Genomic DNA, 25,604 nt, shown 5'->3' on the forward strand with positions numbered 1-25,604 from the left:
GAGTTTCCGAGAGAAAGTTTCTGCAACGGCTACGTTGGCTATGTCATGTTTTCCGAATGAACGAAAATATTCCAGCTCTAAAAGTATTCGACGCAGTACCCGCCGTGGCAAGTAGAGGAAGACCTCCACTCCGTTGGAAAGACCAGGTGGAGAAGAACCTGGCTTCTTTTGAAATCTCTAATTGGCGCCACGTAACGAAAAGAAGAAACGACTGACGCGGAGCTGTTAACTCAGCTATAATCGCGTAAGCGGTGTCTACGTCAATAAAGAAGAATAATGTTATATTTTACTAACTGAGATAGTCAAAATATTTCAGGAAAATATGTATGTTTCGATTTATTGAATGCTTATTTATGCGCATTCACAAATGTATGACAATCAGCCACACATTCATAAATACACGTACGCGGATGCTGACTGCCGCTCGCAAACATTCTCTGGTGTCAGCTTATGATCAAAAATTATCCAAATCGAATCAAAACTGTTCAAGCCCTCAACTTTTTATCGAAAATATCGATAAATCAGTGAGATATATTATAGAAACACAGAGAGAATATTTATTTGATAATAATATGCTCGTGTGTAAAAATGGGTTGAAACGGTTCAATAATTCCCTGAGTCCCCATATACCTAAAAGAAAAATTTGCGAACTTCAGACTGACCTTACCGCAAATATCGGTCAATATTGAGTTATATACATGAAATTGTAAGAGATTTGAAATTTCCAAGCTTCGCGTTAGCTTTATACTGTGTATGGTATATCGAGCCACTATGTAAGATATCGTTGCAAAATGAACGGAAATATTGGATATACATACTTGTATTATGGTTTGTGCCAAAAATATTATGTACATAAGTATGTAATATTGGAATATTAATGTCACAAACCATAATATACTACATATAGGGGGTGTTCGAGATTCAGTCACTGCGGAAGTATAACAAGGCATCATATTCGACGTAAGAATGTTGCAGATAAGCATCAGCTAAGAATTTGCAAGAAATACAGTCGAAACTCTTTATAACGAATTGCAAGGGACTGGAAAGAAAATTCGCTATATAAAGAAAAAAGTTTTGTTTCTTTTAACATTTTTTATTTGTAGCAGTCAGTTATTTTGGATTGAAGTAAATTTTACCACTTTTCTTCTTCAATATAAGTTTCTAATACATTTAGAGAAGTAAGAACAGTACTTGGTAGTCTCGTTTTTAAATACAACAAGTAAGGAAGGGCTAAGTTCGGGTGTCGCCGAACATTTTATACTCTCGCATGATAAAGCGATAATCGAGGTTTCATTATCCGTCATTTACATATTTTTTTATTTTGCTGTAAAATTAATTAGATTAGTAGTTCCTGAGATATGGTTTTTGGTCCATAAGTGGGCGACGCCAGGCCCATTTTCAAATTTTCAAAAAAGCCTGGATGCAGCCTCCTTCTGCCATTTCTTCCGTAAAATTTAGTGTTTCTGACGTTTTTTATTAGTCGGTTAACGCACTTTTAGTGATTTTCAACATAACCTTTTTCTGGGAGGTGGGCGTGGTTATTATCCGATTTCTTCCATTTTTGAACTGTATATGGAAATGCCTGAAGGAAACAACTCTATAGAGTTTGGTTGACATAACTATAGTAGTTTCCGAGATATGTACAAAAAACTTAGTAGGGGGCGGGCCCACGCCTACTTTTCCAAAAAGATTACGTCCAAAACTTTCTTGAACACTTTCAAGGATATCTTCCTCAGAAGGGGTGTCTGTAGTAATATCATCACAGCCAACATTGCTGTAGTCTTTAAATGTTGGATTAATATTAGCAACTGTTTTAAATGAAGACTCTAAAAAGGCGAAGTGGGATAGTGGTAGACAGTTTTCTTCGTGCCGAGGCATACTGTTGTTTGTTGTGGTGCCAACTTTTACGAATCCTGCTTTTCTAAAACAGTTTGCAATTGTCTCGGATTTTAAATAGACATTCTACATTTTGCTTAAGTTTCGTATGGCATCCAGCAAATTTATGCGCGTAGAAGGTTCTTTCTCCTCCATTTGTGACAAAATATTTGTGAAAATGCGTTTCTTATAATGCGTTTAATGTTACAAATTTTCGATCCAAATTCAAGAGCCATTTCAAAAAAATCGTATCCTCTTTTTTAATCGTAGATAAGCTACTGGAAGGAATTCCAATTTGCTTAGCAATGTCTTTTTTTGAAGCTTTTCCCTTTTCAACTTCTTTTATTATCAATAGGTTTTTTTCCACAGTAATACTTATGCGCGGAGTCATTTTACTATCACGATATGCAAAGGCAAACTGATAGCGACTTCAAGAAATATGAGAGATGGTAATGATTTCGGTTGAAACTTGCATAGCTCGATGGTCCACCGAAATACTCTTTCAATTTTATGGAAAATAAACGGTTCAAAGCATCAGTCTCTGCAGGAATAAATCTTTGATCTCTGCATGTGAGTTGTGGAACCAACAAAGTACACAATAATAACACAAGAAAGCGACGTCAAATTATTTGAATAAATTCGTTATATGGAGATTGAAAACGCTTCAATCTTGAAGTTACGGTCGCGTTGCTTCGTTATAAGGAAATATTCGCTATAGGGGAATTCGTTGTATGGAGATAATTTTACACTTAAAGTGTACACAAAACACGGTGTTCTTATAATTGCTTCACAATAAAGTAAACTTCCTTATATAAGAGTTCGTTATAGAGAGTTCCAACTGTAACAGTATCGCAATACAGGTGCAGTTATTTGCCACGTATAGCTTATTTGATTTTTGTTATTTTAACAAACCCTATGCTTAATTTGCCGGTGAGTTATTCATTTATAAAATTGCTTGAAAATGTGTTCATGAAAACACCTGAGCAATGTCAAAATTCCTACGATGATTTCCTACTTCTCGCCTTTCTTTAAGTCATTTAAATTGCTCAAAATGTGGGATATTTTACTAAATTTAATTGGACAAGCTTACTTAAAAATTATGTGGTTTAGCGCTAAATACGAATGGAATTGGTTTAGACCTTGGTCCAATCGACATTTTTGTTGAAATAAAATTTTGTTATCACCTGAAGGTGTACCTAATACATGCAAGTTGTATGAGTTTGTACTATTGTCATGGAATTACAAAATATCGCATGGTAATAATACTATGTTCGGACCGATAATGAAAACATGTTTTCGTGGGAAAAACTGGTTTTCGCCCTTAAACTTGTGTTTTCGTCCATGTGAAATCTGTCATACGAAAACACATTGGAAACCAGTTTTCGCTGAAAATTACTTGAAAACTTACATTCTACTCATTATAATCGGTTCCTGCTTAAGTTTAATCGATTTTTTTGGAAGACTTACATACTTTGCCGGCCCTAAATTGTCACTTGATATTTCTTTACATTCCAAATACAGCTGTCACTTGACATTGTCCTATTAAGGGGATTCTCTTACTCTTGCAAAACCCTTGCACGGTGCACGAATTGCAGAATTTTCTTCTTGGTGCAACGGCACAAAAACAAACACACGCAGAAAATTATTTGCAATGGCTGTAAATTATGTCAGACCAAAACCCATGTTTATTTTCGTGCCGTCATATATCACTAGACTCTGCAATGGGTGCTCTCTTGGCCTTGCATAGGATTTTTGCATTTTGTACCATCGTGAAATCTTGCAAGAGCAAGAGAATCCCCATGTTGATAGTTGTCAGTGAAAACTCATCGAAAACACACATTAACCGTGCGATTCTGTAACTTGAGACAGTCTCAAGTCTCTAAATTTGAGATTTTAAGTTAGAGACAATTTTTGAGACTTGAGATGATGTTGCTATTCTGTAAGTGACAGACACAAAATCTATTACATTTCATTATTCAGAGATGTTTTTACACTTGAATGAAAATAAATATGTCGATAACAAATATTAAATTTTGTATAACATAGTCAAAAAACATAATTATCAATGAAAATAAAAATATATGTTGACTTTGTTTCATAATATATACGAAATTTATGTAAAATTGATTTATTTTTCATCTTTTCGTGTTTGAGTTGCTTACAAAATATAAAGAAACGACAATTAATATCTATGATGATCTCTATTCAGTATATTCAAAATGGCAGACAAGAGCTCTTTTTAGTTTTGTGACCTGCTAACTACCAAGTCTCAATATTTTGAGACTAACGCTAGAGACTGTTTAGTGAATAGTAACTAGTCTCTAATTGAGACTTTGCCTCAAAATGTCTCAAATAGAGACTAGAGACTGGTTACAGAATCCCGCTATAATGGTTCGAACGACTTAGATTCCACAACCCACAAATGTGTTTTCAAAATGTTTTCAATGTCGGTCCTAACATAGAATAAGGGTAACATCTTTGCACTAGATACTACTATGCAACTTGGTTGTGACTGTTTTCTTTCAGCCATAACGCCTTTGCCTAAACATTCATCTAACCAAACTACAACTCCAAAATCGTATTAAGGGGTTAGAGGCAGTCAGAGGCACGAAAAATGTGAGTTTTCAGTATTTTTTTTCTACTATATCATTTTATTTTACAAAAGTAGAAATATGGCATTATTATAGGATGTGTTGACTTGACACACACAAGTCACAAAAATTTCAAAAAAAAAAAATTATTGCAAAGTTATAGTTGTTTGTGTTGACCCTGTTCCAAAAAAAGGTACTTGCGGTGACAAGCATAAGTCCTTGGAGATTCATCTAAAAACAATCAGACAAAAAAAATTAGTTTTATAAATAGATAATCCCGGGCCTGATCGAAGGATTTTATTTTTTTTTTCAGAATTAACAAAATGGCAGCCAAGGGAAATTTTTTTCTAAATTTTTGCAAAAAAAACGAACGGTTTCGAGTTACAGTTGTCACCGATTCAAAAAACATAGTTTTGAGAAAAACGTGTTTAAAGTTTCACACTAGCGCTTTGTAGTGCCCGAGCTCTCTTTCTTATTTCTCGAATAACTCAAAAACTAATTATCGGATCAACGTGAAATTTTCAGGGAATATTTTTAAGATATTACACTTAACGAAAATGTAAACAAAAAAATTAATTATTTGAAAATTCTAACTACCCCTAACCCCTTAATTTTTTTTTTTTTTTTTTTTTTTTTTTAGGCCGTAAGGAGGGTTTAAAATGCCTTCGCACCGTATAGGGATCGTCATCCTATGTGAGTGGTGTACCCACTAAAACACTCCCCCCTTCTATCATGGATTTTTCCCTACCCCGGGACCGCTTTCGCATTACTTCAGGGCAAGGTTTCCAAGATGGACCCATTACAGGTCAGTTTCTACTCTCCCTGCGTCCAGGGATGCCTACGGTTTTCTAGCCAGCATCAAGCTATTGGCTCATCTTCTATTGGGAGTCCGCATCCATGTCTCTTTTTTTTGTGCGCAAAACATGTTCCACGTACCCGGCAATTGTTTCCCAGTTTTCCTTGCTTGCTATCATTTTTCCTGCAATATTTTCCGTACTTAGTTCTCCGAGCTTGTTTTCTACAGTTCTTCGGGCTTCTTTCCATCGGTGGCACTTGAAAAAGGTATGGTGTGCATCATCTAGCGGTTCGTCTCCATAAATACATGCTGGACTTTCTGTTTTTCCCATGTTGTACAGGTATTTTCGGAAATACCCGTGACCAGACAGCATCTGTGTTATGTAGTAGTTTACCTCGCCGTGTTTTCTACTGTGCCACGTCTCTATTTCCTTAATCAGTTTGGCCGTCCATCTTCCTTTGCTCTCTTTTGTCCACCGATCTTGCCAGAGTTCAAAAGTTTGCTTCCTCGCCTGTTGTCTTGTGGCCATGTGTATTTCTGTTCCGTCTTTCTTCCATAGCCAGAGTTGTCTTCTCTCCTTTGCGAGAAGGTCTATTGGGATGACGCCGCTTATCACTAGCACTGCGGGTTCGGATACAGTGCGGTACGCCGAGGCGACTCTTAGGGCTGCTGTCCTCTGCACTTTAGCTAGTACTTTCCTTCTATGTTCTACCTTTAATGTGTCGGCCCATATTTCGCTCCCGTGTAATAGTACTGACTGTGTTGTGTCCATTAGCAATTTCCTTCTGCTTGCAAGTGGGCCTCCGGTGTTTGCCATGAGTCTTGATAGCGCCATTGTTATGTTGGCTGACTTTTTTGCAGCGTGCTGAATTTGAGCCCAGTACGTCAATTTGTTGTCCATTCTTATTCCTAGATATTTTAGGGTTTTCGTCGTTTGGATAGTTTCTGAATGGACTTGCATGTTTACCTCCAGCGGGATGTGTTTCCTAGTAAGCAGGATCAGTTCTGTTTTTTCTGCAGCTAGGCTGAGGCCGTGTGAGTCCAACCATGCCTGAGTTCGCAGCATAACTTGTGTTAGTCTGCGCCTGGCCATGTCTGTATTACGCGCGGTTATGACGGCGGCGATGTCGTCTGCATAGCCTACGAGATAGCAATCGTCAGGCATCTCAACGTTTAAAATTCCGTCGTAGCTGGCGTTCCATAAATCTGGTCCAAGTATAGATCCCTGCGCTGCTCCAGAGGTTATTTCCTTACTTCGTAGGCCGTCACTCGTGTCGTACAGTAGTTTCCTGTCTTTAAGATAGCTTCGTATCATTTTCATCAAGTAAAGGGGCGTTTTGAAGCGGCTTTCTAGCGCGTCGATCATATTTGCCCATTTTGCGCTATTGAAAGCATTCCTTATGTCAATTGTTGCGAGGAGGACTATTGGTCTCGAGAAATTATTTTTTCGATGAGCTTCCTCCACGCTGCGCACGACGTCTTCCACAGCTCCGATGGTGGACCTGCCTGGTCTGAATCCGTGTTGTCGCTCTGATAGGCCTCCAGCGTCGTTTATGGCGGATATGATGCGGGGTTTCAGCAGTCTTTCTAGCAATTTTCCTGCTGTATCTAGCATACATAGGGGTCGGTATGCTGATGGTGTTCCTGGGTCTCCTTTGCCTTTGCTTATTAGGGTCAGGTGCTGCCTCTTCCATATTTCTGGGAAAATTCCCTCGTTTAGACATGCATTGTACATGGATAGCAGTAAGTGCGGGCGTTCCGTAGCGATTAGCTTTAGCACTTCCACCGGTATCCCATCAGGCCCAGGGGCTTTTCTGGTCTTTAGAGTGTTTGCTGCAGTGTTCATTTCCTCCAATGTGAAAGGCGGACATGAGCTCTCTTGTGTATGTTCTGGTGGGTCTCTTCCCAGATCATGGGTTGGGAACAGGGTGTTTACGATGTTCTCCATAGCTGCGGCGTTTAACTCAGGGGTGGCCTGTTTTGCTCCGAGTTTTTTCATCACAATCTTGTACCCGAGACCCCACGGATTTTTGTTTATATCGTTACGTAGCTCTTCCCATCTATCTTTCTTTGTCCTTGTTATTGCGTCTTTCAGCTCAGTTTTCGCAGCTTTATATTCCTTATGTTCTTCCGTTCCGTTTCTTCCTCTTCTTCTAGCTCTTGTATATCGTCGTCTTTTGCGCAGGCAAGTTTGTCTAAGGTTGCGGATTTCGTCCGTCCACCAGTAAACTGCTTTCTTTGGATGTCCGCCTTTTATTTTAGGCATTGCTACTTTGCATGCCTCAGTGATGGTGCTCAGAGTTGCTTGGACGATCAGCCTAGCTGTGCTACTTGCGTGATATTTTGGTGGGTTTTCATCTATGGCTGCGAGAAGCTTTTCTGAGTCTAGCTTAGAAGCGTTCCATTTACGTGTTCCTCTTCTTATCGTCGTTGCTGGATTTTTATCTGGGCCTATGAGGTAGGATATGTATTGGTGGTCGCTACCAGTATAGTCTTCCAAGACTTTCCACTCGCGCAGCTGGCTTGCGAATCCTTCGGATACCAGCGTGATATCGGGGGTTGTGCCGTTGCATCCTGGTCTTCTAAAGGTAGTTTGGGATCCCCTATTTGCGACGATAAGGCCTAATCTAGCCGCCATGTCCAGAATTTTCCGCCCCCTTGAGTTTGTAGTCGGTGTGCCCCATTCCGTGGCCTTGGCGTTGAAGTCTCCGGCTATGATTAAGTGACGGTTTCTTTGTCGTGCAGCATCCTCTATAGCATCGAGCTTTGCTTGGAAGTCTGTAATAGGGTCGCTCGGTGTCAGGTAGCAACTTATTACCGTAACGCTTTCGTTTTCTATCCAGACAAACCCGTTTCCTCTCCCGCTGTTTGTTTTTTTGAAACTACTCCCTTCCGTTTGCCATATTGCCGCTGTTGCGGTGATGTCTTCCAGCCATGTTCCATCTTGCGCTATTTTGTATTGCTCGCTAACGATTGCTACCTCTGTTCCGAGTTCCAGCATGAGCTGAGGCAGGAGGTGGTCAGCCGTTTTGCTTCTGTGCATGTTGCACTGTAAGATCTTCATGTCCTTGTTTTTTCTCTATACGACTCGCATGACCGAGACCCTGGGATGTGATCTGTTTGAGTATGCTTATGTTCTACACAGAGACAACAGCTCGGTGAATTTTTGCAGTCTTTCAGCTTGTGCCCGGGTTTCCCACATCTTATACATAATCCTTGGCCTTTTCTGTCGGGCCCTTTGCATTCCCATTGTAAGTGGCCGAAGTCGAAGCATCTGTAACATTTTTTGACTTCCTTCATAAGCTTCATCCTGCAGCTGATCCATCCTATTTTTATGTGACCTTCTTTTAGTACCCTGTTTGCGCTATCGGCTGTCAGCGTCACATATGCGCGTATTTGTTCGCGAGTGTTTGGAGCGCTTGTCCTCACTGTGATTTCTTCATCCGAATTCTCTAGCACACGTCTTACGGAGGTCGTGACTTCTGCTGCGGTGGATAAGGAGTCGAGGTCTCGGATCTCAATTGTGGCTTTTTGCTTTAGCTCGCTTACAGAAGCTATACGACGTAGATTTCTCGTGAGAGCATTTTGGAGCTCTGGTTTCGGTTTTTCTCCTTTCTTCAGTTCTAGGAGCAGGGCTCCTGATTTTGTTTTCCGTATTGCTCGGACTTCCACTTTGTCTTGATCTGTCATGACGTGTTGCCGTATGTTTTGAAGCACCTCCGCGTAGCTCCGGCCTTCTGCCGGTTTGATTATCACTGCTTCTGGTCGAACTCTTGTTCTGGGTGCCCGTTTCTGCTTCTGGAGCTTGTCCTCTTTTTGTCCTTGGATTTGCTCTTCACTTTGATGTCGTTTTGGCTGCTGTTTCCTTTTTCCTTTTACTACGTGCCACACCGTATTTCCGGGTCCTCGCCCCCTTTTCTCTGACTCCTGTTCTATTGGGCTTGGTGCCGTTCGTTTGGAGAGAGTTGTCACTGGCGTTGAGACATCGGCTTGTTCATTGCATGCATCCAAGGAAGTAGTTGGGTGCGTGCGTCTCGTGTCCCTTTCGGCCTTTTTCCAGTTTCGCCGCAGGCTACCGATAATATCGAAGAGTTCGTCTAGCTCGGATATCCCATTTTTTACATCGGTACTTATTTACATCGGTACTTAATAAAATAAGTGGAACTGTGGTGATATTTATTTCATTAATTCCTGTTTATGAATAATATAGAATTTGATGTATTGTGAATTTTCTTTACTCCTACTACTTCCTACTATTTTAGTATAATGTGAAATATATTCTCTTATGGTACATATGCTTATTTAAATATTTCAATTTAATTCAAGTCAATTAGATATTTTATGCTTTCAGCAACACACCCTTCCGATCCTTTGGGACCTCCCGCTGAAAGACCCCGTACTGGAATGGCTGGTATATCCCAAGACCACGATTCAGATGACGAGATAAACACTGACAGTTTGCTGCCGATGTAGAACACGAGCTTCGGAGTCCTCTAATACTACTATGTTAAAAACATGCTTAGCACATTTGGAATATGATTAAAACTAGAAAAGAGTTATATTAGATACAAAAGTTACATAAAAATAAAAGTTACTAAAAATGAAAAAAACAGATGCAAATTAATTGAATGGTTGTTCAAGTTGAAGCTATACATATAATAAATATAGTTTAAAAAAACTAAAAAACACGCTTTTAAAACATATCAAACTAAAAAGTGAAAAATAATTCTTTGTATAAACTAACAATAATAATGAAGGAAAAAATCCAGCATTATTGTGAAAATTGCGTGGAATGCTCGATATATGAAAAATATGTCACAAAGCACCGCACGCTTTTCTCACAATAATGCAGGAATTTTTCCTTCATTATTATTGTTAGTTTATACAAAGAATTATTTTTCACTTTTTAGTTTGATATGTTTTAAAAGCGTGTTTTTTAGTTTTTTTAAACTATATTTATTTTTAATTTTTTAATTTGATGTGAGAAACCCCAAATTTGTTAAAATATGAACTATGACATGTAGTATTGGTTAAGTAAATCGATAATGAGACAGCATTTAATATCTACTCGTAACCTTTCATTGACTAATTGTTATATTATATTATTTGCGACCAAGTTCTATTTACGACTTTACGAATTATTATTTCTTAATCGAATCATTTCTTCTAAAGCTTCACTGTTACATGGGGTTTTACCTGTCAACTTTGAACAGTCTAGTTCTTCAATTCGAATTCCGTCCAAAGATCTACAACGACTAAGTGCTACATAAGCTTGTCCAGCAGCAAACAGTCGAGAGCCCAGATAAATTACTGCATGATCTACTGTACAACCTTGCATCTTATGAACGGTCGACGCCCAACTCAGTATTATTGGCAACATTCGTCTCTCAGCGACTACATAGCTGTATTTTGCATTATTTGATATTATTTCTTCTGGTGCGCGGTTATACTTATATATGTACTAAAGGGTTGCAAGAATTAATTCACGCTATGAATGCAACAGAGAATTTATGAATTCATCTCATAACTCGAGTTAAGCGCCGACGCTGAGTTGGAATTATGTGAATGCAGATACAGAGAAGACATTGTGAGTTGCTGTTTATCGCTAGCAGGTAGACTCAGCTCATTCATCTCATAAACAAACCCAACTCACACTCATATCATCAACCAGCAGTGAATGCAAAGCGTTAGCGTTCGCTTAGTAGTGGAATAGTGTGTGATCGTCACTTATTGTTATGTGAATTCATTGTTTCTCTCATTCTTTTAACAGAACACTGTGCACCCATAGTGTTCAGCTAAGCAAGCAAATAGGTGTATTATTACACGAGGCGACAAAAGTTGCTAATTCTCGGGCGATTCTCTTTTGCTGTCGCCCATTACCTTCACACGAGCAACTTGTGTTGCGCAACTCTGTTCGAGATTTTTCCCATTCTCTTTCACTTTACTTTAACCCATTGTCTACTCTTTACTTTAACCCATTGTCGTTTCTTTTTCCTTATGGGTATTTGGGCCACTCTATCACATATATTAATCAGTTCTGACAATTAAGAAATACATTTTATTCATAATTCAAAATTAAAACAAAGATTATATGACAGACTTTCACATACATATGTCACCCTTTTCACTATCGTCTGAATCAATTTGTATGGCTTTTTCCATACATTTCACAATATCTTTAATTAATTCGATTTTTTCGTCATACTCCATTTTCTAAAATATTTAAATTATATTATGTATATTTGTATACATATTTGCAAATTACTTGCCAAAAGATGAAATTAAATTTTTTAAATATATTCAAAATATTAATTTAAAAAAATATACTCAAATGCAACTATGTACTACGAAAGAAAGAACATGAATGCCGAAAAACGTCGCAGCGAACTGCTACGAATAAGAACACAAAGCGAGTTGCTGAACACTGGAAACTCGGCGCGATTCTCCTCTCCTCGTCGCCCCCTCGCCTATAAACCAAGAGTTGCCGAGACAAAAGTTGCTGCGTGTAATAAGCGAGTAGAGAAGATAAACGGAAGGGTTTTCCCCAGAACATGTTTGCCTGCATTGTACTGGCCGTAGACGCTTAACCGAGACAGTTTATTAAATATTTAAATTCGTCATTTGTTTTGTGTATACTGTGACTGGAAATGAACGCGAATGTAACTAATAAAAATGTGATACTTTGGAACTAAATGTTGTATGTATTTTGTGACTTAAAAAGAGTTTTTTTTTTTCAATTGTTCCAAAGGACAGGTTTTAGTTCTAAAATATTTTTATTTTTTATAATATTTTGTTGAATCTATTAATCCCTAAATAAACTTCATGAAAAATTGCAATAAAATTGAATATTGGAAACATTTTTTTATCCACATTCATATGCAATTATCTATGCGTATTTACATACATACTTCTTTCTAGTCGTGCAACTAGAATAACTCGAATTAACAGTTGTTAATTCACACGAACATCATTCACTCATCCAACATCCTTCTTGCACAGAATTAATTCACACCAACAGAATGAAATGCTTTGGTAGACCCATTCTACAAAGAGTGGGTCGTTACTTGTGAGAGTGCTATGAGTTGAGCGAACTCGTTGTTGTTCTCACTAATGAGACTCGGTCCTTATTTTACCCAAACATGAGAATTCATTTTTACGTTGTGTGAGTGAGTGCAAGTTGAAATTTTTGGACAGTGACTCAAAGTTTGTTTTTTGCGTATTCATGCAGCCCTTTAATATGTACATATGTAAGTATATGTATCTATATAAAGTATACTTTCTTTAAGGATATACATATGTATATTTCAGTATATACATATGCTACTCAAATGTCGCCAAAACTAGTTTTATATATGTAGATGTTGCATATTTTTGGTGAGCTGCTTAAACTTACTGTCGCCTTCCTACAGTGTTTCTCAAATATTCTACGTTTCAGTACCACTTAAAAAAGTTACAAACATACATACATACATACATACGCCTTCCTACAGTGTCGCTCAAATATTCTACGTTTCAGTACCACTTAAAAAAAGTTACAAACATACATACATATATACATACATACATACATACATACATACAAGTGAAGCTAATAAAAGCGTATTAAAAAAATAGGGCTTCGTAGTTGACATTAACATCCAATTAAGTATGTATATAGGTTTATGAAGTATGCTTTTGTTATTTTCGTTTTTTTACTCTCCACTTTCTAAATGCCACTTTATTATTCGCACAGTCCAACAATTAAGACTATTTGACTTTTTCACCTGTAAAAACTCCCGTGGAACTATTATTTTTGAAATTGTCTTTGGTTCATTTACAATAACTTTGCTTAAGATCACCATATGATAAATGCATAATTTTCAGAAGTCTTCTTTGGTTTTTTCATGGTCATGGTCATTTTTATATGCAGTGAAATTCCCCATAGGGATAGTTCTTATAACCGGATATCTCCGGACAATTTTTATAAAGACAGTGTTTTCATTAATATTTTCATTCAAAAACCATTTCTACAACCAGACATGTGTACGATCCAATTACCGGACACGGACACTAATAAGGTAAAATTGCATTCAATTATCTCTGATAAACGGACAAGATTTCATAAAATGTGTCAAGAAAATGTACAATTTGTAGTTTCCGTTTTTTTAATTCTTATTAATTTGTGGAGTTGGGCGATTGTTTGTTAAGAACAATACGTAAAATGATCACATCATTTGACTTACGTTGGCGGGTTCTGGTTCGCGGTGACTCAACGAAACTAATAGCATAATTGTCATGCATTCATTTCTGCCTGAGATTGGCTCGCATTTATTACTTCAGTAGAAATATAGTTCTGAGCTGCAGCTTAAGAATACTCGTACATACAAGTATGTATTATACTCTCGTTCACGCTACGATGGATTTTGAGGAATTTCACTGTTCATACATACATACATATGTATGTATCTAGATTAGTTAGTTTTAAGTTTTAAGTGATCGGGGAAAAAATGTAGGCAAAATAGGCCGTTGTAGGCAATTAAACGTGAATTATTTCAAAACTGAAATGTCGCAGCGAAAAATTGCTGACTTAATAAATATGAAAAAATGTTTTTTTCGTGAAAATCAAAAAAAAAAACGAAAACAAAATAATGGGCGAAGTGAAACAAATAAAATATTCATTACACACAACGGGAGTTCAAATTAATCATCGAGTTTCAACAGGAAATAGCTAATTATTTTGCACTAAAAGCGGCGAATCGGTGAGTAGCGTGACAAAACCATACATTAGGAAAAATTTGCTAAGCCTTATCAAGGACAAGAATATTTCAGCTGTTATAAAATTTCTATTTTGTTAACTTAAAAACTAAACTAAAAGAATAGTCGATAATGCAACCATTATTTTAAATAATGTGTTTGCTTGTTTGAGAGTCTTCTCTTTTATCAAATGGATTTCTGCCGAAATTTTCCATGATTTTCGAGCAACTAAATGTAACACGATCATATAGTGGGATTCTCTAACCAGTCTCTAGTCTCTATTTGAGACATTTTGAGGTAAAATCCCAATTTTAGACTAGTTACTATTCACTAAACGTCTCTAGCGTTAGTCTCAAAATATTGCCTCAAATTTGAGACCTGATAGTTAGCAGGTCACAAAACTAAAAAGAATTCTTGTCTGCCATTTTGAATATACTGAATAGAGATCATCATAGATATTAATCGATTGTCATTTTTTTATATTTTGTAAGCAACTCAAGCACGAAAAGGTTAAAAATGAATCAATTTTATATAACTTTCGAAAAAATTATGAAACAAAGTAAACATATATTTTTATTTTTATGCATAATGATGTTTTTTAACTTTGTTAAAGAAAATTTAATATTTGTTGTCGACATATTTACTTCCATTCAAGTACAAAAAAAACAAAGACATCTCTGAATAATGAAATGTAATAGATAATTAGATAGTGACTGTCACTTACAGAATAGCAAAATCGTCTCAAGTCTCAAAAATTGTCTCTAACTTGAAATCTCAAATTTAGAGACTTGAGACTGTATCACGTTACAGAATCGCACGGATAGTCTGAAAATTCTGAAAAGTTTAGTGTCACTTTATTTCGCTACTATCCGCTAAATTATTAGTAGAGTTTGTTTTAAACCATCAATATTGGGAAACAATTTCCTTACTTTTAATTTGAAACGAATTACTGGTTCCCATTATGCCGGGTATATTTGCTTTCAATGTTACGAGTTATTGTTTTATCATAATAAAATACTAAATTTTTAAGAAAATTTCGCTGCATTAGTAGGTTAATTCGAATATTTTTGATTTTTGACTTAAGTTCGTAATCATACCTTTTTGAATGCTTTATCGACTTAAGCAAGAGTATTACTTATGCCAGAAGGCGGTGGGCTTCTGAATAAATTGCATTTCCAGATAATGAGAAAAGTAAAAAATTAGTTTTATACTTTTTTTAACATATGATATTTACTTAACAGATGTCTCTGTATTCAAATTAAAAATCGCAGCACAGACAAACTCCTCCAGATAAGATTTGTTTTTGAAATTAGTTCATCTGCTGACAGAAATCCCTATACAGTAAAAATATGGTCTTTGCCAAGAGAATGTTAAGGCAGAGAACTTAAACTTAACGGGGTATTCTACTCTAGAATTTTGGAAAATTCGATTTTTTTTCATATATTTAAAGTATAGACCCTTAAGAACATATACTCCAAAGGATTTTTAAAATTAAAATTATTTTAAGAGCTACAGTTACTTTAGTGACGCAGTACCTAACCCGGTAGGAAGGTAGACTCACTTTTTTAAACGCGTTTTTCTCGAAACTACTTTTTTCCACACGGTACCGGCATTATCTCTAGATCTATACAACTGCTTTACTTGAAATTTTGTGTGAACCGTCTTTATATAATCCTTTATCCTTTATCTTTATATAATCCTTAATCCTTTGTTTTTAATGTTTAAAAAAAAATTCAGGCAGTCGCGTTTTTTTTTTAAAAAATGTTTTCTTGTTCCCTGAGGCAGAGAACTTAAAGTTCTGTTTTTTAAGTTCTCTGCCTTTGCCTTCTCTACGTCTTAAGTTCTCTGGCCAATGTTTCAATTTTTTAATTTGGTGGCTTTCGATGTGCCACTAGTGTACATCATAACAATTTTTTGAAGACTTTTTCGAATGAAGCAAGAGCTTTATTTATGCCACAAAGCGGTTGATATTTGAATAAATTGCAAATCCAGAAAATGTACTTCCTATAACGATAACTTCCGATAACGAGTAAAATAAAAACTTACCTTTACATTGTCAGATATTGACGCTGCTTAGCGCCATCTATTGACATTACTTTCATACTTCACCTCATTTCACTTCCACGATTCAATTAGTTGGTATGATATTTACTTAACAGATGTCTCTGTACTCAAAATAAAAATCGCAGCATTGACAAACTCCTTAAGATAACATTTGCTTTTGAAATTGGTTCTGTCAGCAGATGGCACTCTGTACAGTAAACAAAAGGTCCTTGCCAAGAGAATGATAAGAATGTATTGTTGAACTGCAAAACACCAAGTGAAATTAGACCAGAGTTTGCAATACATTAAACGTTCTGAAATTAGAATTTCTGAGCGTATTTTGTTTGAATGAGTTAATTATTTAAATTATTCTCTACTAAGCACATTAGTGATTTCTGCAATACTGATATTACCGATTCAAAATAAACGAATCTTTGACTTTTGTTTTCTGGGTTTTATTAATAGTGAACAGAAGTGCGCAATTTAATAATTAAATAAAAAAGAATTTAATATAGTTTTTAAAATTAATATAATATATTTTCTGCTTATATCTACAAAGTATACACATACATATATGTAAGTTTTTAGAAATTAGAATTTTTCAAATATTAGAATTAAAAAAAACCAAAGTGGTTCTAATTTTGAAACGTCGACTATATGACAAACTTCTTTGGTTTCGAAATTAATTCTACAGCAAATCACGTTGTGGACAGAAAGATTACAAACAGACATTTTTAAGTCTAATAATTTTTGAAGTTTTCGTTTTGAAATATTCATTTGGTCGACTGAGTATAATTTCAAAACAAGTTCCACCAATGGCCCGTGGATTGCTTTTGGAGATGAAGGGAATAGATTCCAGTTTTCCCTTTGGAAGGTTCATTTGGGCGAAGTGGACTGAATATATATGTATACAAATATTTAAAAACAAGTTCTACCAATGACCAGTGGATTGCCCTTGGATATAATGGCAATTTGTTCCACACGCAAAAGTTCTCCGTATATTTTTCCCTTTGGAGAATTAATTTCAACGACGTGGACTGAAATATATTTCAAAACAAGTTCCACCAATGGACCGTGGATTGACCGTGTGGATTGTTGGAATGGATTCCACACACAAAAGTAATTAAATATTTATTAACATTCTCAGATCAAAGTAAGTGAATCGATAAGATCTATTAATAAAATAAAAAATAAAATAAATTTAAATTTTGTGAGTTTCGGAATTCGGACGTAAATGCTCGTCATCGCATCGCATTCGATGGAGCGATGAGCTGTATAGGATATACGACGGCATTGACATAATACATTAAGAGACAGCGGCTGCGCTAGATAGGTCATGTCGTACGAATGGACTCCAGCTCTGAAAGTATTCGACGCAATACCCGCCGGGGGAAGCAGGGGAAGAGGAAGACCTCCACTCTGTTGGAAAGACCAGGTGGAGAAGAACCTGGCTTCGATTGGAATTTCCAATTGGCGCCACCTTGCGCAAAGAAGAAACAACTGGCGCGCTGTTGTTAACTCAGCTATAATCGCGTATGTGGTGTCCAGAGAACGTTTATCATAGACAGAGAATATTGCATTTATCATATGATAAACGTTCTCTGTCATAAGTACACATACATATATGATAAACGTTCTCTGCGTTCTCTGAGGTGTCTAGGCCAATAAAGAAGAACAATGCATTGCATTTTTATTAATATCCTTTTCACGTTGGCATAATTTAAAGAAACACATTTTTCTGGGATTTCTTTAAAAAATTATTGTGTGTATCAAATCATTGTTTTTATAGAATCAGTATAGATGATTGTAGTTGAGGATGACACCTTACAGCTCTATAGTGATTTAGGATGTACATAAGTATGCATATGAAACAAGGGTATGGACTAGGATCACTGGATTTTATTTTCTGCCTGATATGAGCTCAATCGTTTTTATATGAATATCGTCTTTGATCCTAACTACGCGTTATAACATTTTGTGACATTTTTCTAAGTGTATGTGCTTCCATTTTTAAAGTGTTAAGTACTTAAGTATGTACTCAAGTGACACGAGGTACGATAAATAAACTTATGTATGTATGTAAGAAAGGACTAAAAAGAAATTAAACTTTATTATAAGAAAAGTCGCCTCAGAACTCGATATTCATTGTTAGGGGAAATGGCCAACAGCATGATCTAGTTTTAAACAGTGTTATTCATTTAATGTCGGAAACTTGTGGCATTTATTGCAAACTTAGCAAAATGGTTATATCGAAAAACGACTGTTCATTTGCATTTGGGTTTCTTCACGGAAAAATGTAAATACAATTAAATGTAATAAATGAATAACACAGACCGCTCATTTAATCCAAATGCCACTATTATATAAATGCCACATTAAATCAGTACCCTTAGTATATTAATTTATCGTAGAGGAGATGAGCTAATATTGGTATTTTTAAATCACTGTAATTTTAGATTGCTATTGCGATTGTAACTAAAATAAAGAAAATATGAAAATTTGAGTACAGTATATTTATTTTTTAAATCACTACATAATCTTTCAAATTTCTTCTTCTTCTTTACTGGCGTAGACACCGCTTACGCGATTATAGCCGAGTCAACAACAGCGCGCCAGTCGTTTCTTCTCTTCGCTACGTGGCGCCAATTGGATATTCCAAGCGAGGCCAGGTCCTTCTCCACTTGGTCCTTCCACCGGAGTGGAGGTCTTCCTCTTCCTCTGCTTCCCGCGGCGGGTACTGCGTCGAATACTTTCAGAGCTGGAGTGTTTTCATCCATCCGGACAACATGACCTAGCCAGCGTAGCCGCTGTCTTTTAATTCGCTGAACTATGTCAATGTCGTCGTATATCTCGTACAGCTCATCGTTCCATCGAATGCGATATTCGCCGTGGCCAACGCGCAAAGGACCATAAATCTTTCGCAGAACTTTTCTCTCGGATGGAGGATGGAGTCATGTGTAGAAGTTCACGCAAGTGAGGAAAGTTCTCTGATCGCCATTCACTTGGGAGTGGCCAGAAACGATTCTTTTACATATGACTCAAGCAGCTCACGACTTCCGGTCTTTGACCAAGTATCCTCTGGGTAGCCTAAGAACATCCGTTTGAAGGCGAGCTAACGTGAGAAGGCGAAAAATCCCCTGCATAGGGTTGTGCGCTGGGTTTGGGACCCGCCACGTAAAAACCTCCCCCCAATGAAAAACAACACACAGCCTCGGATGAGAGACCCCCCTTTTGATGACGACCATGGCAAACGAAATAAGGACTATGATTTGAGGGCATGCACCTGGAATGTCCGGTCCCTTAATTGGGAAGGTGCCGCTGCCCAGCTGGTAGATGTCCTCGGAAAGATAAAGGCTGACATCACCGCCGTCCAAGAAATGCGATGGACGGGACAAGGACAGAAACGAGTAGGTCCTTGTGACATTTACTATAGTGGCCATATAAAGGAGCGCAAGTTTGGTGTTGGATTCGTGGTGGGAGAGAGACTCCGTCGCCGAGTACTATCATTCACTCCGAAGAATGAACGTCTAGCCACAATCCGCATCAAAGCGAGGTTCTTCAACATATCGCTGATTTGCGCCCACGCCCCGACGGAAGAGAAGGACGATGTGACCAAAGATGCTTTTTATGAGTGCTTGGAGCGCACTTATGAGAGATGCCCCCGCCACGATGTCAAAATCGTGCTTGGCGACTTCAACGCCAGGGTGGGCAAAGAAGGTATCTTTGGCACTACGGTCGGTAAATTCAGCCTCCACGAGGAAACATCCCCAAATGGGTTGAGGCTGATCGACTTCGCCGGGGCCCGAAATATGGTTATCTGTAGTACTAGATTCCAGCATAAGAAGATACATCAAGCTACCTGGCTGTCTCCGGATCGAAAAACCACCAACCAGATCGATCATGTTGTGATAGACGGAAGACACGTCTCCAGTGTTTTAGATGTGCGTGCGCTCCGAGGACCTAACATTGACTCGGACCACTATATTGTTGCAGCCAAAATTCGCACCCGCCTCTGTGCAGCAAAAAACGCACGCCAACAAACACAAGGAAGGTTCGACGTCGAGAAGCTGCAATCACAACAGACAGCCGAACGATTTTCTACTCGGCTTGCACTCCTGCTCTCTGAGAGCACTCGTCAACAACTTGGTATACGGGAACTGTGGGATGGCATTTCAAACTCCTTACGTACAGCTGCAACCGAAACCATTGGTTTTCGGAAAGTGCAAAAGAACAGCTGGTACGACGAGGAGTGCCGTGTCGCAGCGGAGAGAAAACAGGCTGCCTACCTCGCAACGTTACGATCGACCACAACACGTGCGGGATGGGACAGATACCGAGAGTTGAAGAGGGAAGCGAGACGCATTTGCAGACAGAAGAAAAAAGAGGCCGAAATGCGTGAGTACGAACAGCTTGATAAGCTGGCCGACAGGGGTAATGCTCGAAAATTCTACGAGAAAATGCGGCGGCTTACAGAAGGTTTCAAGACCGGAGCATACTCCTGTAGAACCCCCAAAGGTGATCTAGCCACCGATGCCCAAAAAAAAAATCTTTCAAATTTGGTTTCAACAATAAATAACATTAAAAATATAATCAACTTCTGATTGCTTCTTAAAACGACGACGTAATTTATATAACTAAGAAAGTTTTTAACATTCGCATTTTGGCGTTTTTATCGTTCAAGTGGCCGTAGAAGAGAGGATGCCTACTTTTTCATGCATTTTAAAAATTTTTTAACGATCCAGATTTCATACTAAAAATATTTGATTTAAAATTATTATATTTGGCATATATTTAATATACTTACCATTTTATACTTCAAGTATACCTCAATTATTTTCCTTGACAAATTTCCTGCCATTATTAAAAATCATAAGTACGTTACACTTAAGGGGGTATTCTAGTCTAGAGATTTGAAAAAATCGAAATTTTTTTTTTCATATTTCGATAGTTTTGATATTCAAAAATATCTCCCTAAAAGGATTTTTCAAAACTCAAATTATTTTCAAAGTTATAGCCATTTTAGTGAGCGAATATCGTACAACGGTTAAGCGAATATCGTATAACGTAAAACTTTAATCGCGTTTTTCTCGAAACTACTATTTTCAACACTTCTGACATGATTTCTCAAGTTCTAATGAACCGATTAACTTGAAATTTGGTGTGGACCTTCTTTATATATCTCTCTATGGTTGGAACTAGGATTATTAAAAAATTTTCATTTTTACTATTTTTAAAAAATTTTGATCTTTGCCAAAAAACGGGAAAAAAATTCAAACAGTCGCCATTTACTGAAATTTTTTTTTTTTATCCTAGTTCAGACGATAGCGGCATTTGTACTGATTAAAAATTTTTTTTATTTATTTTTTTTTCGGATCACCCAAAGTGTTGGAATCGTGTCAGGAAGGGCGCCCCCTTATTTTCAACCCCCGCCACGCCACCACGCCGCAATTAATCAAATTATCACAATTTTTTTTTTTTTTGCATTCTTAAAATATCAATAAATATCTGATAGAAAATTGGATAGTAAAAATGTTCTTAGTTTTTTTTTATTTGACTTTAAAAAATGCCATTAAATAGCATTTCTAGACTAGAATACCCCCTTAAAACCGCATGTCGAATAGTCGCATATATGTACATACATACATAAGTATGTACGTACCTCATACAAAGAATTATATGTGCATCATGTATTTTCTTGATTAAAAAAGTAAAAAAGCTGAAATTCGAATATTTGGGTGTGTTTTTTTATTTGCAGATAAAGTTTACAAAATAAAAACATAAAGTGGTAACAAATTTCAAATATACATATGTAATAAGGAAGTTAAATCAAAAATAGTGTTAGTTCTAAATATGTATTTATATATGCATATTTGGTTTTTATTTTTTTAATATTATTAATGATTATACTATATATATGATATTAATAGTTAATATTATAACCATTATTCAGTATTACTGTAAAGACAGATTTGGTGACCTAAACTGTGTGTATTGAAGCATTGTCCTACCGAAAAGTCCTGTCGTCGCCATATAAACTAGTGATGAGCGATATTTCACTACCGGTGATTTTTTCACTGTGATTGAAAAATCGCAAATCGCAACTGCGATCACTTTTTATAAATAGCAGTTCGCTTCTATGAACTGCGATTGCGATCGCAGTTCGAAACTGTGATCGCAGTTCGAACCAGTGATTGCGATCGCAGTTCGAAACTTTTACTTATTGTTAAAACCAATTTGAAAGCTTTTGTGATGAATTTTAAAATTTAGTTTAGAGTACAAATTAAAACTCTTTTCATGGTTGCAATATTCATAAATATTTAATTTAAGTTTTTAATAACACTTTTTAATAAATTATATGAATTTTAATAAAAATGGAGTTACTTTTACTGTTGTATATTTATTTATTCTTTTATTAAGAAACTTTTATAATTATTTCGTTTAACCGAATATAATTTAATTTAAAACAAGAATTGTAATTAATTAATTTCGGAAAAAATTATGGAATAAAAAAATTACGGGTTTTTAATATTTTCCCAAAAATTAGGAAATTCCCGTTATTAATTTGGTCTTGAAAATATTATTAGCGGGTATTCAAAACATTCTGATGGATTATGGAATTCCCATCATTAGTTTTTCTTTGAAAATATTAAAAGCGGGTATTCTAAACAAACAAATGATCAACCACACTAATGGTAATCCCTTCTAAAAAATGTATGAAACCATCATACCAACATACAAATGAACTATACAATACACTCTACGGGTCAGGTAGCCGAACCGCTCCAACATTTGCGAAAATGTTGTGCAAGGAAAAGCGGAAAAACTTGACTCGAGTTACAGGAGCCAAAAGAGAATTTGCCGCCAATAACGACAAAATGTTTCCGTCGTTCCCACGACAGTCGGGTCTACGTAAGTGGAACGAACCGGGACGATCTGCCGCTACAACAACAACAGCAAAAGGTCTCCGTTTGAACGTCGACTTAGCTGCGATCGCAATAGCAATATAAAATCACAGTGATTTAAAAATAGCAATCACTGAAATCAAAGTGATTTAAAAATCGCAATATCGCTCATCTCTATTATAAACTACCACCAAATTCTATTAATTCACTCTCCAGGAGACCCACATGCATTTGAGTATTCATTCGGGTAGAGATGTAGACTTTTTTCACCGAAGTGATGAACAACGAAAAATTAAACAACTGGGTTGAAGGTTTAATCGATAATCAGCGTTCCGTTTTATTTCGTGCTTTCTTAAATACTAATATTTTGCTTTCTTGCAATAACTTAAAAATAAATGCTTGCGTAAAAATTCTTAGGAAATGTGTCTTGTGCATTTTGCAAAGTAATACAATTAATAATAATAAAGTTATTATACATTTTGTTAACTGTTGCATTTTCGTTAGCGGAAATAAATTTAATGTTTGCATTTTGCAATTAGCTTCTTCAAAGTTTAGTATTTTGTTTAAACAATCATCGTTAATTTTTATAAGATGTGCTATAAATGTTGCCATCATTATGATCCATTTAATCATCTAAAAAAATTACATCTATTTAATTGTAGCTTTGATTTTGGGGTTACTCTTATCTTGGTATTTCTTCTTAGGTCTAACGGTAGCTTTGTAATATTTCTGTTATCTGTAAGTGGTCATCATCTATTTTTTCAGCATTAATTTTCCTGTATTTTCTGTGATTTTTACCCCCTCTTATCTCTCTAATGTAATTTGGTCCGCCTTCTTATTCTATATCCTTCCGGTTTTCATTTAACATCTGAATGTACTTTTCTTTCTTTGAATTTATAAGATCATGAATTATCTATGTATCTATCTTCATGTACATACTTTGCCATTTACAAAATCAATCTGTTTGATGTATTGTATTATTATAAAAATCGTGCTATGTATTGTATTATTATAAAAACCTATTATTCTTATCATTTTATCTTCTATACTTTCGTCTTTGTTTTCTTTATCGTGCCTTAACAAGCGTATGTGCTCATTGATTGTGTTGTGTAGTATCTCAATGTCGGCGTTAGACATATGGTTACTATTGGAGGCATAGTGAATATCTATGTTCTCCTTTTTCAAAAATTCTTGTATCGGTATAGCTTTAAAGCCTAGTTCATTATCCACAACAATTTTATTTATTTTCCCATAAGTATTGATTATCAGCAAAAGTTTTGTTTTAAATTCTGTCCAACTCCTACCGTTTATTTGAAATGCTAACGCGAACTTCGAAAATTTATCAATTGCTGTCATGAAAAGTTTCTTACCTAAAGTATAAAATACGTCTATATGTAATGTTTCCAGAGGTTTGGATGGAGTTTCTGTAATTTTGTAAGGGATCCTCGGGGGTTTCCTATCGTATTTTTCTAAGTAACAAATTTCACAGTTATTTATGAACTGAGTTATCCTTTGTTTTAATTTAGGATTGTAAATTCGCGTAATTAATTCTTTATATACTGGCTGAATTCCTCTATGGGTTTTGTCAAGATGTTCGTTTTTAATAATTTCAGTTAAGCGATTTTCGTCTTCTATGTCTTCCGTCATGAGTGTAGATCTAAGTACTTTAAAATTTGGGTTATTTGAAAATAGTTCTTCGTAAACAGTTCTAAACATAGTATAAAATTCGTCTTCGATAAAAATAGCATTCAGTTGTGTTGGATTAAAATGATTCTTTAGTATTGTAATTGCTGTTTCCGTGTCCATTTCCTTCATAGAAATTATTCTTCTTTTATTTTTAAAAACAGATTTATTTTTTATTCTTAATGATCCAGAGGTAGTTTTTATTATAACTACTTGATTTTTAAACATATTAATTGGTGAAGTAGTACTTTTTATCGTTCCCCTGTCGCATTCTAGTGTATTAATGCTGGGTTCAATTTCAATCCTTGACAAAGCGTCGGCATTACTATTCTTTGTTCCTTTCTTGTACCTAATATCATAATCGTATTCAGATAGTCTTAATCTCCACCTAACAGGTTTTGAATTTGGTTCCTTTATAGAAAAGAGCCATGTCAGTGGCTTGTGATCTGTCTCTATTATAAACTTACGACCAAAAAGGTATGGCCTAAAATATTTTGTAGCCCATACGATTGCCAATAATTCCTTCTCTATTGTGCTATAATTTGTTTCATGCGTATTAAGGGTGCGACTGGCGTAGCATATTGGATGTTTATCTTGCGAAAGTACCGCTCCCAGAGCGTAATTACTCGCGTCCGTTGTCAATGTAAATGTTTTAGAAAAGTCTGGGTATGTTAATATTGGATCATGTGTTAGTAGGGTCTTGAGGGTGTTAAAACTTTTTTCGTAGTCCGAGTCATTTATATTTATCTGTGAATCTTTCTTTAAGCACCTAGTCATTGGTTTAGCTATAGCCGAGTAGTCCTTTATGAACTTCCTGTAGTAGCCTGTGAGCCCTAAGAATTGCTGTTTTGCTGTTTTGGGTATTGGGAAGTTAACAACGCATTCTATCTTTTTAGGATTGGGCTTGACTCCTTCTGTTGTAATTATGTGCCCAAGGAACTCTGTTTCCTTTTTTAGAAATTCTGATTTATCTAGCTGGAC

The 25,604-nt window shown here is 36.2% G+C and overlaps 1 protein-coding gene across 5 annotated transcripts in view; it reads left to right on the plus strand.

Moving 5' to 3' along the window:
• LOC105232980 (intraflagellar transport protein 88 homolog) overlaps positions 1-25,604 on the plus strand; it is a 268,695-nt gene that overhangs the window by 9,418 nt on the left and 233,673 nt on the right. For 2 of the 5 annotated variants that reach the window (XR_007421755.1, XM_049448780.1), the window contains one exon: positions 9,614-9,872. The exons of 2 other annotated variants lie outside the window; for them this stretch is intronic. Coding sequence is in view for 2 of the 3 variants with exons in the window: in XM_049448780.1 (XP_049304737.1) it covers positions 9,614-9,735 (122 nt within the window). In the remaining variant the exon portion in view is untranslated. Of the gene's footprint in view, positions 1-9,596; positions 9,873-25,604 lie in introns of those variants that run through there. One more of the 5 variants, XM_049448781.1, reaches the window with a different exon arrangement.

This window comes from Bactrocera dorsalis, chromosome 2 (assembly GCF_023373825.1).
Source record: "Bactrocera dorsalis isolate Fly_Bdor chromosome 2, ASM2337382v1, whole genome shotgun sequence".
NCBI lineage: Eukaryota > Metazoa > Arthropoda > Insecta > Diptera > Tephritidae > Bactrocera > Bactrocera dorsalis.